Raw genomic sequence first — 14,895 nt, forward strand, 5'->3', positions numbered from 1 at the left:
CTGAAAATGCAATGCAATATGGCTACCTAGAGCTGTTCTGTACACAGAATGTATACTGACCACACTCCCAGAAACATCATTTTCTGCTTGTGTGATTGGCTCACCAATTTTCCCAGAAGTCTGCCTAAGATACAAGTCAGATTTCTGGCATCCCCTGCAACAAAAATGTCATTTTTGGGGATATATTTCTTAATAGGAACACGTCTAAAGGGATGCAGGCCCAGCAGCTTTTCTCATTAGTGCCCCGCAGCTGCACAGCTGAACGATAATTATGAAACCACTCCCATTAGACCCACTCAGCACAAAGGCACAGGTGAACAAACAGTCAGTTCTTCAGAATAACAAAAGGTAGGAATCTGCAACAAAGTTTAATAAAATCCTTGCAATGTACATATATCACCCAGAGGGGAATGTTTTCAACAAAAGTGGAGTTACGCTTTAATTTGACATGTCATGCGACTAGGGCTCTCACAGGTTGGATCCCATGTCACTCCATTGTGAACTGGGCCCGAGTCTATAATGCATGGCAGGGCACTTAAAGGACTGTTTAACATGGGTCCATCTTAGCTGTCCACTCCACAGTTTTCACCTTACTCCAAGAACCGAATTCTGGGTTTATGCCTTCCCTACTACAAGCCTCAAATGTAGTGGTCTCAGAACACTTTTTTTTTTCCAATAGGAAGAATTCCTAGATATCCACACCACATCTTCGCTCCTCATTCCAAGACTGAATTTCTGTCTTTAATACCACAATCTACACATACTGTACAATTGTAGACAGTGGAGAATGTGATTTGCTTCACTTTGTTTTTTTTTACATTGAAAAAGGCCTCAGCACATTAAGGGGTCCAGCATACAAATACATTGATGATTGCCTTTAGCTGTTATGTCTACCAAGTTGGACTTTATTTTGGGGAATTATTGCACCTTTCACAAAAATTCAAACTGATAGCGGTGCGCCAGTTTTTAAAAGGGTGTATACCATTGCTGATATTCACATATATAGTGCATACTCCAAATTATATACAAACAAACTCATGAATAAGTGTCCATAAAAAGGTGCAATCATCCAAAGTGTCCATACATAATGAATTCAAATTCAGCTTTCCCAAGTGTCCAAAAGGATAATCCCGTGTAAACTTAAAGCGGAGTTCCAGCCATTCACTCACCTGTCCAACGGTCCAGCGATGCGGCCACCCGAAGCCTCGATCCTCTCCCTCGGCGCCGGCATCACTGCTGTGGGCACCCGGGTGTGACAGTTTGCGGCTTCACAGCCGGGTACCCACTGCGCATGCGCGAGTCGCGCTGCGCGCTGTAATTGGCCGGCAATCTTCTGGGACCTCTGACGTGTCCCAGAAGATTGCAGGGAGGGAGGGGGAGAGGAGAACTTCCGTTCAGGGCGCCGCGGCGCTCCGAGCGGAAGTGGGAGCGGGTACCTGTCAAAACTAGGTACCCGCTCCCCCCCCCAAAAAAATGACATGCCAAATGTGGCATGTCAGGGGGTCAGGACTGCCTAAAGCGGAAGTTCCACTTTTGGGTGGAACTCCGCTTTAATGACACCTCTGTGAGTGAATGCAATCCCACCACCAGGTGAATTGGTCTCTCACCTCAACGGTAGACCCGATCACGGGTCAGTAACAGCCTTTCTCTATACACGGGGATCCACAAACCACGGAGGCTATGACCAGCCTCTCACAATAAGGGCGCTCCGTAGCACACAGTAGTAGGCTTGTATGACCCCAGGAAGAGAGACAGCATCCATCACGCGTGCTCCGCCCCCTATACGCGTTACGTCAGCGCTTCACCAGCGTTGACTTCTTCTGTAAGGGTAGGGGTTTTTGGATATTATTCCACCTTTCACAGTTAGACTGATTTTGTGTGATAATTGCAATATATTGTTTCAAGGCATTCTTTTTAAGGAATTATTCACGTTGGACATATTGTTTTTGTTATCACTATTTGATAGGTTCAGTATTTTTTGTAATACCTACACTTGTTTATGATGACAACATTGTAGCGCACCAAACTTTTTCATGATTAATTCTCATGTTAAAACTAGATCCGCCCTGCTACTACATAAGAAAATAATTATGTCTTTAGGTTAGTACTGTTTTGCTGTAAGTTCTTGTAGACCCACAACACAGGGGGGGGGGGTGATCATGTAACAGAACTATGCGTTGGGAGTAGGTGCTAGCATTTGTTTGGTACAGTAGTAAAGCAGCTATTTCAGCATTGTTTAGTTCAACTTTTATGCATGACATTTTGCTGTCATTTAGACCCCCGTCTCACCTTGGCTACGTTGGAAAACGTCTCATAGATGAAAATGAGTGAGATCAGGAAGGAAAAGATCTCCTGTGTGTATCGGGAGATGAAGCGAACCAGGAAGCTTCCATCGCAGGCCACAACAATAATGACAATCAGGATTAGCCACAATCCAATCCACACACGACCCACAATGTATTCAATGCCATTGCTGTTACAGAACTAAGGGGGACAAAAAGTAAGGATTGGTGAACAATGACAATTTCGCTTTTTCCCTTAAAATTTGTGCATGGGTTGAATTTTGGGAAGTCAACATTTTAAAAATCAGAAGGCTTATAGAAAAGCTGTAACATTTTCATACATATTTTGAGTATGTGATAATAGCCTCAGAGTTTTTTTTTATACCTTGTACAGTATATAAGTACTAGTATAGCCTGCAAACCAAAAGCACAATGTAAATTATGGATTGGATTAAATATAATTTAAATGGTTGACCATCATTTTTAAGATATTTTAATCATTCTAATGCTTTCAAATAAAATAGCTTGACATTGTCTTTTTAATTTTTAAAGTAAAATATACAATTTTTGATCCATATACAGTATGAAGTAAAATATACAATTTTCGATCCATATACAGTATGAAGTAAAATATACAATTTTCGATCCATATACACTATGTTGTTACAGGCAGGCCGAAAATTCCATATGGCTCTGTGTGCTCAACTGATTTAGAGATCAAAATCAAGAATGAAGGATGAAACTTACATTAAAATAAGCTTCCTCAAACACCAGAAGAGGTCCAGAGAAACCCAGAATAAGTAGAGGCTGGGCACCAAGGAGACAGAAGAGAATACCCTGCATAGCTGTGGACACCATCAGCTCTGGGACACCCATCCATCTCTCTGTTTTCTGAGCTGCAAAGAAGGAGAAATGGGTATATCTATATGATGTTTTTGAAATATAAGTCTCCTGAAAAATTTCTATAAACCCCACAGAGATGCACTATAAAACCAGAAGCCTATTTTTGCTAGATTTTAATAGCGTAGAGAAAAGTTAGAAACATTATTGGGTTTACATAACTATCTATGTCCCTGCTTGGAAGGTCTAATTTTACTATTTGCCATGCAGTGCCGGATTTATAAGGGGGCAAAAAGGGGGCAATCGCCTGGGCCCTTCTACCAGACTTCCTTTATAAAAAAAGGAAACTTATTTTCCCCTTCACCTTCACTTCAGTAGTAGGTTTGTTGAGGAAATTGTCCAGTTTGCAGCCCTTGCTGAAACTGTCTTATTTCATCTCAACAGGCAGTTTTATTACATGATGAAGGGCTTGCTGATAGCTTTCCAGTGGTTCCTGTAGATATTAGAATATATTTGAGCATGATGCTCACCAGTTGTTCGGGAGTAAGGCCGTTCAGCAAATTGGCACTGATAAAGAAATGATCTGAGAACCACAATGACCCATGAAAGACTAGGTGCTCTGTTTCTACTGGCTGTCAAGAGCAGTGTCCTCAAGATGATAAAGTTTAACCACTTTAAGAACGCCCACATTGACACTACTGCGGCAATGTGGCACGATCCCGTCCAGCGACGTAGACCTACGTCGCTGGACTCCTCCTCCTGTAGGCGCCGCTCGCGCGCCGCCGGGGGCGCGCTCCCGCTGTTTTCAGTCGCAGCGGGAGTCGGGCCAGGGGAGGAGAGGCGGTGACTGCTCTTGCCCGATCATCGGGGAATCGAGTGTGGAGATCCGCCCGCTTGTGTAAACACAAGCGGGCGGATCTCCTAAGTGACAGGCAGGGTCAGATAGCATGGTTCAGCATAGCTGAACATGCGATCTGTCCCTGTGTCACTCAGTCACCTCCCCCCACACACGTCAGTAAGCACCAGGCATACATTAACCCCTCCCTCTCCAATAAAATTAACCCCTTCCCTGCCAGTGTCATTTTTACAGTAACAGTGCATATTTATAGCACTGATTACTGTAGTAATGTCACTGGTACCCCCAAAAATGTCAGTCAAGGGTCCGATCTGTCTGCCGCAATGTCGCAGTCCCGCAAAAAAAATCGCAGATCCCCGCCATTACTCGTTAAAAAAAAAAACACCAAAAATGACAGAAATCTTTCCCTTAGTTAGTAAACGCAATATCTTTTGCGCAAACCAATCAAAATACGCTTATTGTGATTTTTTTTACCAAACATAGGTAGCAGAAAACAAATTTGCCAAAAATTTAAATTTTGGGGGGGAATTTCATATAAAAAAATGTTAAAAATATTGTCGCTCTTTTTTTGTTTATAGCGCAAAAAGTAAAAATCGCACAGGTGATCAAATACCCCCAAAAGAAAGCTCTGTTTGTGGGAAAAAAAGGACGTAAATTTCGTTTGGGTACGGCGTCGCACGACCGTGCAATTGTCAGTTAAAGTTGCACAGCGCCAAATCGCAAAAAGTGGCCTGGACGTAAGACAGCAAAATCCTCCGGTGGTAAAGTGGTTAATAAGTTAGTTAAAGATTTTTTAAATGCTAAGTGCAAGAAGAAAGACTTTTTGCAAATAATGTAGTGTGATGCATAACTGTGATATATGACTTGCCAGTTCCAGTTACCCGTGTAATGTGTATTCTTACAGTCAATCAAATTGAGAAAAAAAATCAGGCAAATGTCTATAAATATAACCTAACTTACATTTATTTAAAACCCAGTGCAGTTTATCATTCATTTCAGTTCACTTTTTTATGTTATATGATTACATTTCTATGTTGAGGGGGGCCTCCAAGCTTGAATTGCCCCAAGTCCTCCAAGGTCTAAATCCGGCACTGTTGCCATGATGACCATTATCACCAGGACAGAAAATAATGGGAAATCAAAAGTTTATGAATGTCTTCAGAATGCGTAAAGGAGCTTTCTCTCAGTCCAGCGTTCACTTGTTCCAGCGACTACTGTCACTGAAAGGATTTTTTTTTTTTTAATCAGGGAAAGGTGTGGTGGAAACAATTGCTTAATTCTATGTAAGAGAGCAGAAAGAAGAAAAGACTGAATGGAGGGAAAAGAGCAAAGACAATGGAGAAGAGAGAAGGGATACCATGGAGGACAAGAAATAGCCTTCCCCTCATTTCCTAATGGTATGCTACAAGCCTCACAGCATTTTCAGTGCACAGACAGAGGGACTTTTAGGAACCTTGCACGGCTGATGTGTATTACCCATTTATGCTGGCACAATGTCCAATATCAGATGCTTACCCATTAAACCTCCAAAAGTGATGGCAGGGGAGAGGGCAGCAAAGTATATGAAGATAACAGCAGCCAGACACTGTGGGTTCAGAGCATCACGTATGTCACTGAGGTACTTGGGGTAACGTCGTTTGATGTCACGAACTAGACCACCAAAAAACTTTCCAGTTCTCTCTAGGGGGTCATCTTGGGGTTCCTCTTTAACTTTTAGATCTGTGAAACACAAGGGAAGTCATTATAAATAGTACAATTTGAAGCCATGGCAGAAATACATGCCTTACTCCCAAAAAGCAAAATGTACTGTTTCTTGCACTGATAAAGGCTAACAAGGTCCAACCAGCTCTTTGCAAACTGGATAAATAGCTCTACACATTACTAACACATTACGTTACTAAACCCAGGACCCTGCGTTCATATATAGCTGGTCTCCCACAGTACACAGAACATAGAATTTTTTTTTTTTTTTTGTATATATAAACGGCTAAATACCTTTTATCATCAGCAGTATATAGCAGTCTTGTGACTTCTATTAGTACCTGGTTAAAGCTTGTAGGAGGTGTTTTCATACTGCACTGGCTATCCGATCAGCTGGTCGTTTTCAGTTTGTACCATCTTAAGAACATTGCTAATAGAGCATTGAGATACTAGACCAGTTGTGGATGGAGGTGGGTTGGGGGAGGTTTGGGCTGCTCCCTCCCACCTGCCTCCTATCCACCCATTAGCAGCCATGTGCTCCCAGAGTGGAGACACTCAAATTTAAAAGTGTTAGGGACTGCAGATAAAACAGGGTGCCGTGTCGTGGCTCTGCAGCTTACACATGCGTTTGCAAATGCGTATCAACTAAACCCCTGTTCTTTATTTATATCGAGACAGGTCTACTTGGTTGGTGGCAGACTGGAGGGTGAGTACATCAGACTGGGGGCTGGCTTCCATGCACCTCTTTTAATCCTTTTCAATTTGTTTTATCCTATCAGGATGCAGGACTCATGATCCTCTGTCTGGACAGTGTTGATTGGCCCTGTACTGATCACATGCACTCTCTCAAGAAAAGAAAAAACTCTATCAATACACACCAAACTGAGCATGTGCAGCTTGTCCCCTAGCTTTGGAGATATATTGGGGACAGTGGAGGAAGGGGATGATCAGAGGAAACAGGATCAAACAGCCTTTTTACACAATGCAGAGGATTAACCCCTTAGGTTCCACAGTGAGTATAACAAGCATACTTTACTGCATATACACACTGATTTTACTGTTGTAGGTTTAGTAACACTTTAAGCAGATGTCAAGGCAGCAGAACAAAGACACATCTCAGTGGAGAATTACTTGGCATATGCATTAAAAACTGCGAAACTGCAATTCATAGCTTCGCAAAAAATGCCTACCCTGCTGCATTTATAATGTGCATTAAATGAATATTGCTATAAACATGAAAGTAGTTTGGAAATGAATGTTATATTATGTCGAGTTCTCTGTACCTTTATGTCCACCTGGCACAATTTTCACCCCTTGGTATCTCTTCCTAAGCAGGTTCTGCTGAACTGGTACCAGGTCCTTTAGTAGCTGTTCATTTGTTGAGTCAGTGGGAGGAAGAACTATGCAACAATCCAAAAAGGCATCTAGAGATTGGAGAAGATCCTCACGGCCACCAGCAAGGTACATCTCTGTGCGGAACACCTGCAGAGGAGAATGTGTCAAAAATGAAAAAGAGCAGTTTGGTAAATTGAAGAGAGTTAATATGGTAAAATTGAAGTCTGAAAGGATTGTCATTGGGTAATACTGTATATCAGCACTGATATATTGATTCATCATCCATATATAATGTATTTTGCAATACTGTAAAGCATTCTTCTTTACCACATTAATGTGTATGTCTAGCCACTTAAGCCCCGGAAGATTTTACCCCCTTCCTGACCAGGGCCTATTTTGTGATTCGGCACTGCGTGAATTTAACGGACAATTGCGCGGTCATGCGACGCTGTACCCAAATTAAATTGACGTCCTTTTTTTCCCACAAACAGAGCTTTCTTTTGGTGGTATTTGATCAACTGTGCGATTTTTTGATGATGCGCTATAAACAAAAAAAGAGCGACAATTTTGCAAAAATAACAATATTTTTCACATTTTTTTAAATGAAAATTTTTTAACATTTTAGGCAGATTTTTTTCTGCTACCTATGTTTGGTAAAACAAATCGCAAAAAGCGTATTTTGATTGGTTTGCGCAAAAGTTATTGCGTTTACTAACTAAGGGAAAGATTTTTGTCATTTTTTTTTTTTTTTTAACGAGTAATGGCGGCGATCTGCGATTTTTTTTTGTGGGACTGCGACATTGCGGCAGACAGATCGGACCCTTGACTGACACTTTTGGGGTTACCAGTGACATTACTACAGTAATCAGTGCTATACATATGCACTGTTACTGTAAAAATGACACTGGCAGGGAAGGGGTTAACTTTATTTGAGAGGGAGGGGTTAAGTGTGTCCCTAGGGGCGTGCTTCTAACTGTGATTGGATGTGGCTGTGTATGTAACAGCAGAGATCAACGGTCCTACATAGCAGGACCGTATGATCTGTGCTGTTACACAGGGGAGAATGACAGGCGGCTTTGTTTACATTAGCCGCCTGCCTTTCTCCCGGTGTAACCGACGATCGCGAGTGACCGGCGGACATCGGGTCCGCCGGTCACTCGTGCGGGGGGGGGGGGGTTCGTGAGCTCGCTCCCTAGAGCCTCACAGGCTAGCGACGTAGACCTACGTCACTTTGCCTGTGAGGGGCTGACTGCCGACGTAAATCGTCGTTAGGCAGTCGGCAAACATTGCATGTACAGAAAAATACCTGTTGATTCTGCAAGAGATGAGGAGAGGGGGAGGTGTTTTGTAATCCAACTCGGCAGGGCTGGCAACACTGCTTGAGATTTTGGTGCAGCAGAGATAGTGTTGTCAACTCATTGCAGCTCCCTGATATTCTGGCAGATCAACAGGAATTTTTATGCTATTAATATCAATATTCATTATTAATAAGAAGAAAATATATTTTGAGTGGTAAATTTAGGGTTGACCCCACCTCCAGTATGTGTTCATAATAATTAGCTTTGCACAGATGTACAGATGCAGGTTTTATCTGGCACACTACTCACTCTTTCAGCCATCATGCTGGATACAGCCCTTCCCACTTCATGGTAGCTTACGGTGGCGTTCTTGGGGCCAAGAAGGATGAACATGAACCTGATAGGAAGAGGAGCCTCGATGACTGAGTCCAGATGGACGGCTTCCTTCAGACGTACGAAAGCCAGTGTGGGGGCCTCCAGAAAACTAGCACAGCCTGTGATGTGGGTAGATGATGGGGATGAGAATGGTATGATAAGAAGGACATGTCTGGAAGGTCCAGAGAAAAAGTAAGGATGAAGAGAAGAGGGAAGAATGAAGACTACCTGGAAAGTAGACGGTGATAAAAGAGGAGAGAAAGCAGTTAAAAGACAAAGAGATACAGGCAACACTCCTTCCTAGCCAAGAATTTATTTTGGAATTAATAATTCCCAACACATACAATTAAAAAATGAGAATTAAAGATTAGCAAAGAAAATGTACCCAAACCAAAATTCGGCACAGATTGGCAAATTCACCCTATAGGAGATAGACAATAGTCTTTGCATATTTGCAAATTGAAGTTAGAACAGAACAATACACACGCAGCTAAATACACAGCTGAATACATATATTGGACTCAAACTTTTTTAGCTGCCAAAAGATTTATAATGCTGTTCAGCCAGTTCTGAGACCCACTCACTCCTCTCAAAGTGCATAGTCAGGTTCCTGCCTAAGTTATTCTCTTCCTCAGTTAAAGCCATAGAGATTGGTCAAGGGCCTTCCTCAGACTGTGGCTTAATAGAGAAACCTGCTGATTAGATCATCATTAATATCTCTTCTTCTATCAGCAAGCTTTCTATGAAATACATGATGCAATGCAATAGATCCTGGCTTGCTGCTGTATATGAAATTAAAGGAAGCTAATATAAACACTGATTTTTGTACTCTTTAAAAACACATTTAGAACCTGTGTGGATTGGCTTTGAGCTTGTGTTGATGAGGTCAGTTTGACATCAACTGCAGACATTGGTGTGCGCAGCCTATAGCATAAGTGTGTGCACCTCAGCAAAAGCATGCATGTGTGTATATCAGCAGAGTAGTGGACGGTGTCACTAGAGCAAAGATTGGTGTCAGTATGGCAGTGGATGGTGTCAGTAATTATTTAAATTTATTATTTTTTTTATTATTTTTTACTTATTTATTTTTTAAATGATTTTTTACCATTTTTATTTATTTGTTTTTACAATTTTTTTTAGGAGCCCCATTATGGGGCTTTAGTTAAATATCAAGGGTTTAAACAGACCCCTGATGTCTCACTTTTGAGACAGATAAATAAACTGAGGACAGAGATTTCCCTTTCTCTGCAGCCTGCAGTAAACATAGTTTACTATGCTTCAGTTAAGAAAGAAGACAGGAGAGATCGGTACAAATCACTCACTGTGTTCATTCAGAAAAGAAAAGGGCTGGGTAATGAAATATTTACCAGCCCTTTCCCCGCTCCTGAGAGGAAAGGAGGGAAGCTGGCAGCACTGCAGAGGGGAGAAAGGAAGGCGGGGGAACCAGCACGGCCCAGGATGTGTAGGGTGTGCCCTAAACACCCCGTATGCCTATGACTGCAGATGCTTTTGAGATCATTCCAAATTCACTGACAGGTGCATTTGACCAGCAATCGCCTCCTTCTGGATCTGCAATTGACCTGCTTCAACTGGGTTTTGCATTTCTATGGAGTTACAGTATATAATTTGGCAAAACTATTTAAAGAGAACAAAAACCCATCAACACAGGCCCTTTTGGTAGTTTTATTAATCCAAAACTGGAATAAATGGAACTCTTATTTCTACCTACTGTATAGTTTTGATTTAAATCGTTGTTCTTTTATTAAAAGGAAACTATTCAATAAAATAATTAGGCTTCCAATCAGATCAAGTATCCGGTTTAAGTGAGCTGAAAAGTTAGACATGGTGGAAGTGGGCAATAAAGGGATATACTCACCAACCATGACCACTGAGGCTTCGGCATTCTCTGGTACCCTTTCGTCCAGCTTCCCTTTGGCATGTGACTGTTGAATTAAAAGAAATGATTTAATGTAAATAAATGGCATAGTGTAGATTTTCATAAAGCTATAATGCAGATGAGTAAATTAAAGGGACAGTCCACAAGCACGTGATATTTTAACTATAGGTGGAGCCGGGTGGGTTGCGCCAGCCCCTGGCTTCTTTTATGTCTGGGATACCCCAACATAGAGCTCCCCTTCCATAATTTCCAATTCTGTTCTTGTCCACCTGGGAGGTTTGGGTGTTCCTGCCCAGATTTGTGTGTTTCAGCTCTTCCTATTACTATCTCCATAATATTAAATAAATAAAAACTCCAACAAGGTTAGTGGGAACCCCCTTATAATGGCCATACCAGGTATGCAGACCAAGGAATTCAATGGAAGAGAACTGACAACTAGAGTCCTTGAGGGGTATAAGAAACTGTCAGGTGGTTGAACCCTTTAATATTTACCAAAACCTGAAATATCAGCTTTGAGTGGACTGTCCTATTAAATGTTAACTCTCACAGAGCAATAGATTTTGATTTCTAAATTCAAATACAATGAAGGTGTCTTCTACTGCAACCAACAAACATCTGCTTTTTTAGCAGGTAGAAAAACTGAGAGCAAATGCTGTTGGCTACATCATTATTTTCCTTTCACGTCAACCTTGTGTAATGGGCAGATGGCCAATTCCAACGTACCATAGGAGTGGTGTTTTAATACTCTGCAACCACTCAGATGACAAGACCGCTTTGCCTACTGACCAATTAAGTCTCACTGCTTGAGGGCTGACAATTGAGAATGTTCTGCTAAATCAGGGACACATAGGGGGCCTTTAAATAAAAATCAAGACCCACATCATATATCGCTTGGAATGTTGGTGCAGAGACCACCAGAGGACCTAGTTGACGGAGAGTGTGATGAGTCTAAAACAGTATGGGTGGAAATGTACATGGGTGTGCGTAATACAAAGATTATCATTGGAGTTTGTTACAGACCTCCCAGTATTATTGAGGAAGTGGAGACTCAGCTCCTTGCACAGATAGAAAGTGATAATAATGGGGGATTTTAACTACCCAGACATTGATTGGAGTATATTCCTATGGGAAATAAGTTTAAAAGTCTAAAAAAAAAAAACCTATGTGGCTCACGGCCAAAGTTAAAAAAGCTATAAATAATAAGAAAAGTGCTTTTAAAAATTTAAAAATGAAATAACACTATCATTGTTTAATTGTTACAAAGAATATAACAGAATATGTAAAAAGGAAATCAAGGATGCAAAAATTCAAAATGAAAGACAGATTGCAAAAGATAGTAGGACAAACCGCAAAACATTCTTCCAATATATAATTAGTAAAAAGGTCAGGTCTGAGCATGTAGGCCCTTTACAAAATAATCTGGAGTGGGTGACTGGGGACAAAGAGAAGGCAAATTTATTAAATACTTTCTTCAGCTCTGTGTATACAAAGAAGCATGGGGGAGTTCATGACCATAATGTTGATGGTATTGACACAGTCCCAAATGATCCATAATGGTTCAAAAGTGATATGGTCCAGAAATATTTATACAGAATAAATGTGGATAAAGCACCTGGATCAGAAGGCATCCACCCATGCACCCTAAAAGAATTGAGCTCTGTCATTTCAAAGCCTTTGTTTCTAATTTTTAGGGACTCGTTAAGGACTGGAATAGTACCACTGGATTGCCGTAGGGCCAATGTGGTGTCTATATTAAAAAAGGGATCAAAGTCTTTGCCAAGTAACTATAGACCTGTTAGTTTACCTTCTATAGTCGGGAAGATACTGAAGAGTTTAATAAAAGACCACATGGATGAGTTCTTGCTGGAAAAAAATATTTTAAGCAACAGACAGCATTGATTCATGAAAGAAAGAAGTTGTCAAACAAACCTGATTTCTTTTTATGAGAAGGTAAGTAAAACCTTGGACAGAGGGGTGGCTGTGGACGTAGTATACTTGGATTTTGCAAGAGCGTTTGACACAGTTCCCCACACACGGCTAATGTGTAAGGTAAAGTCTACTGGCTTGGAAAGATCAGTTTGTAAATGGATAGAAAACTGGCTATATGATTCTCACTCTGAATGGTCTAAGGTTATCAGTGGTGTAGGTTATCAGTGGTTCAGTGTTGGGAGTCTTACTTTTTAATATCTTTATAAATGATATAGGGTCTGGGATTAAAAGTACCATTTCAGTCTTTGCAGATCACACCAAGCTATGTAGTGGAAAAACTTCTTTACAGGATGTCTCCAAATTACAATGCACTGTTTCATTGGGCGACTATGTGGCAAATGAGGTTTAATTGTTGATAAATGTAAAGTTTTGCATTTGGGGGCTAAGAATATGCATGCATCATACATACCAAGGGGAGTACATCTGGGGGAAGCTATAGTGGAGAAGGATCTGGGTGTTCTGGTAGATCATAAGCTTAATAATAGCATGCAATGCCAAGCTGCATTTTCCAAAGCAAGCAAAGTCCTTTCTTGTATTAAGAGAGGCATGGACTCCAGAGAGAGAGATATAATTTTGCCCCTGTACAAATCATTAGTAAGACCTCATCTGGAATATGCAGTTCAGTTTTGGGCACCAGTTCTCAAAAGGGATATCGGGGAACTGGAGAAAGTGCAGAGAGGAGCAACCAAACTGATAAGAGGCTTGGAGGAGCTCAGCTATGAGAAAAGATTAGAGGAACTGAACTTATTCTCTCTTGAAAAGATGAGATTAAGGGGGAATATGATCAACATGCATAAATACAGGGGTCCATATAGTGAACTTGGTGTTGAATTATTCACTTTAACGTAATCACAGAGGACAAGGGGGCACTCTTTTGGTCTAGAGGAAAAGAAACTTCGTCTCCAAATACGAAAATGTTTTTTTACTTTAAGAGCTGTGAAAATGTGGATTAGACTCCCTCCAGAGGTGGTTTTGGCCAGCTCAGTAGATTGCTTTAAAAAAGGCCTGAATTCTTTCCTAGGTATAAATAATATAACTGGGTACTAATTATTATAGGTAAAGTTGATCCAGGGAATATCTGATTGCCTCTCAGGGGATCAGGAAGGAATTTTTACCCCTGCTGTAGCAAATTGGATCATGCTTTGCTGGGGTTTTTCGCCTTCCTCTGGATCAACTGTGGGTATAGGATTGTGTATATGGGATTGTATAGTTGAGTTTTCTTTCTTATTTTTTATTGGTTGAGCTAGATGGACTTGTGTCTTTTTTCAACCTGACTAACTATGTAACTATGTAACCAGTCTTTTTTAGCTTGTGAACAACATTCAATCAAAAAAAAGTTGAAAATTTGCCTTTTAGGCTTAGGTGTAATAGATATGGAAATCACACCAAGGAGGCTTTGTGCAATGCACTCCCTGTGCAAAGAACTGATTCATATTGCTCTACATACACAAGTGCTCAGCGAAGAACATGGCTAAACTCAACAATAGCTTAACATTACCTATTTACCCTAACCTAAAGCTTCCCTTAAGTGACCTTAACAGACCAAGGACCACTATGAACCTAATTTTCTTTTTGCGCATGGCTTTCTTAAATAATTTTACCAGGGATTTAAATTGCACTTCTATTCTTAATAATAGCCATTCAAACTATTTTTTGGATATAAGTTGAATATAAATTGAATAAACTTAAAGTGGCTTCATTGTCATCTCTTCTAACTAGGTCATTATACTGTTTGGGAGTTGTCTTTGGATAATACATTTTGTAACTGAGAACCAGCTAATGAGCTTCCACCTGCAATATCTGCTAGGAGCCATTTGAGTCATTGGTGGAGGGTTACTGGATTTCCCTTCCTACCTTTTCTTCTATGGTCTTCATCTCAATCTGGTGAATCAGTGATTGTCCACTCTCAGGGTCTCCTTTGGAAACATCCTCATCTGGCCGGCTGTTAATAGAAATTCTTGATGTGACTGTTACATTCCTTACAAAATACTAATTTTATACTGTTATATTCATAGCATTCTTTGGTGAAACGGGAGTGTAACTATTGATATTATTTCTTTTGTGTTGTACAACAGTGCATTATGGCATGTAGTATTTTCACAACCTCTACATACAAAAATGATCTGAAAAACCAAAACGAATGACTTATATTCATTTATTCATAGACTGATTATTCATATAGATAAATACTTGGCACCCTAAACATCCAAAAGAATATAGAATTTATCTAAAGGGGCTCTCCGTTTTAAACAAAAATGTTTTAAAGCTGAAGTTCAATCTGCTTATATTGTGCTTTCAATGTATCATCAATTCTCTAATAAA

At 40.6% G+C, this 14,895-nt stretch overlaps 1 protein-coding gene across 1 annotated transcript in view; it reads right to left on the minus strand.

Moving 5' to 3' along the window:
• SLC4A1 (solute carrier family 4 member 1 (Diego blood group)) overlaps nucleotides 1–14,895 on the minus strand; it is a 107,237-nt gene that overhangs the window by 27,527 nt on the left and 64,815 nt on the right. The window contains exons 9-15 of the mRNA XM_082271255.1: nucleotides 14,428–14,515; nucleotides 10,564–10,630; nucleotides 8,622–8,806; nucleotides 6,963–7,161; nucleotides 5,494–5,697; nucleotides 3,030–3,178; nucleotides 2,290–2,484 (exon numbers count right to left, since the gene is read on the minus strand). Coding sequence (XP_082127381.1) covers nucleotides 2,290–2,484; nucleotides 3,030–3,178; nucleotides 5,494–5,697; nucleotides 6,963–7,161; nucleotides 8,622–8,806; nucleotides 10,564–10,630; nucleotides 14,428–14,515 — 1,087 coding nt within the window. The remainder of the gene's footprint in view (nucleotides 1–2,289; nucleotides 2,485–3,029; nucleotides 3,179–5,493; nucleotides 5,698–6,962; nucleotides 7,162–8,621; nucleotides 8,807–10,563; nucleotides 10,631–14,427; nucleotides 14,516–14,895) is intronic.

Source organism: Pelophylax lessonae (assembly GCF_965119305.1).
Source record: "Pelophylax lessonae genome assembly, chromosome: 11".
Classification (NCBI taxonomy): domain Eukaryota; kingdom Metazoa; phylum Chordata; class Amphibia; order Anura; family Ranidae; genus Pelophylax; species Pelophylax lessonae.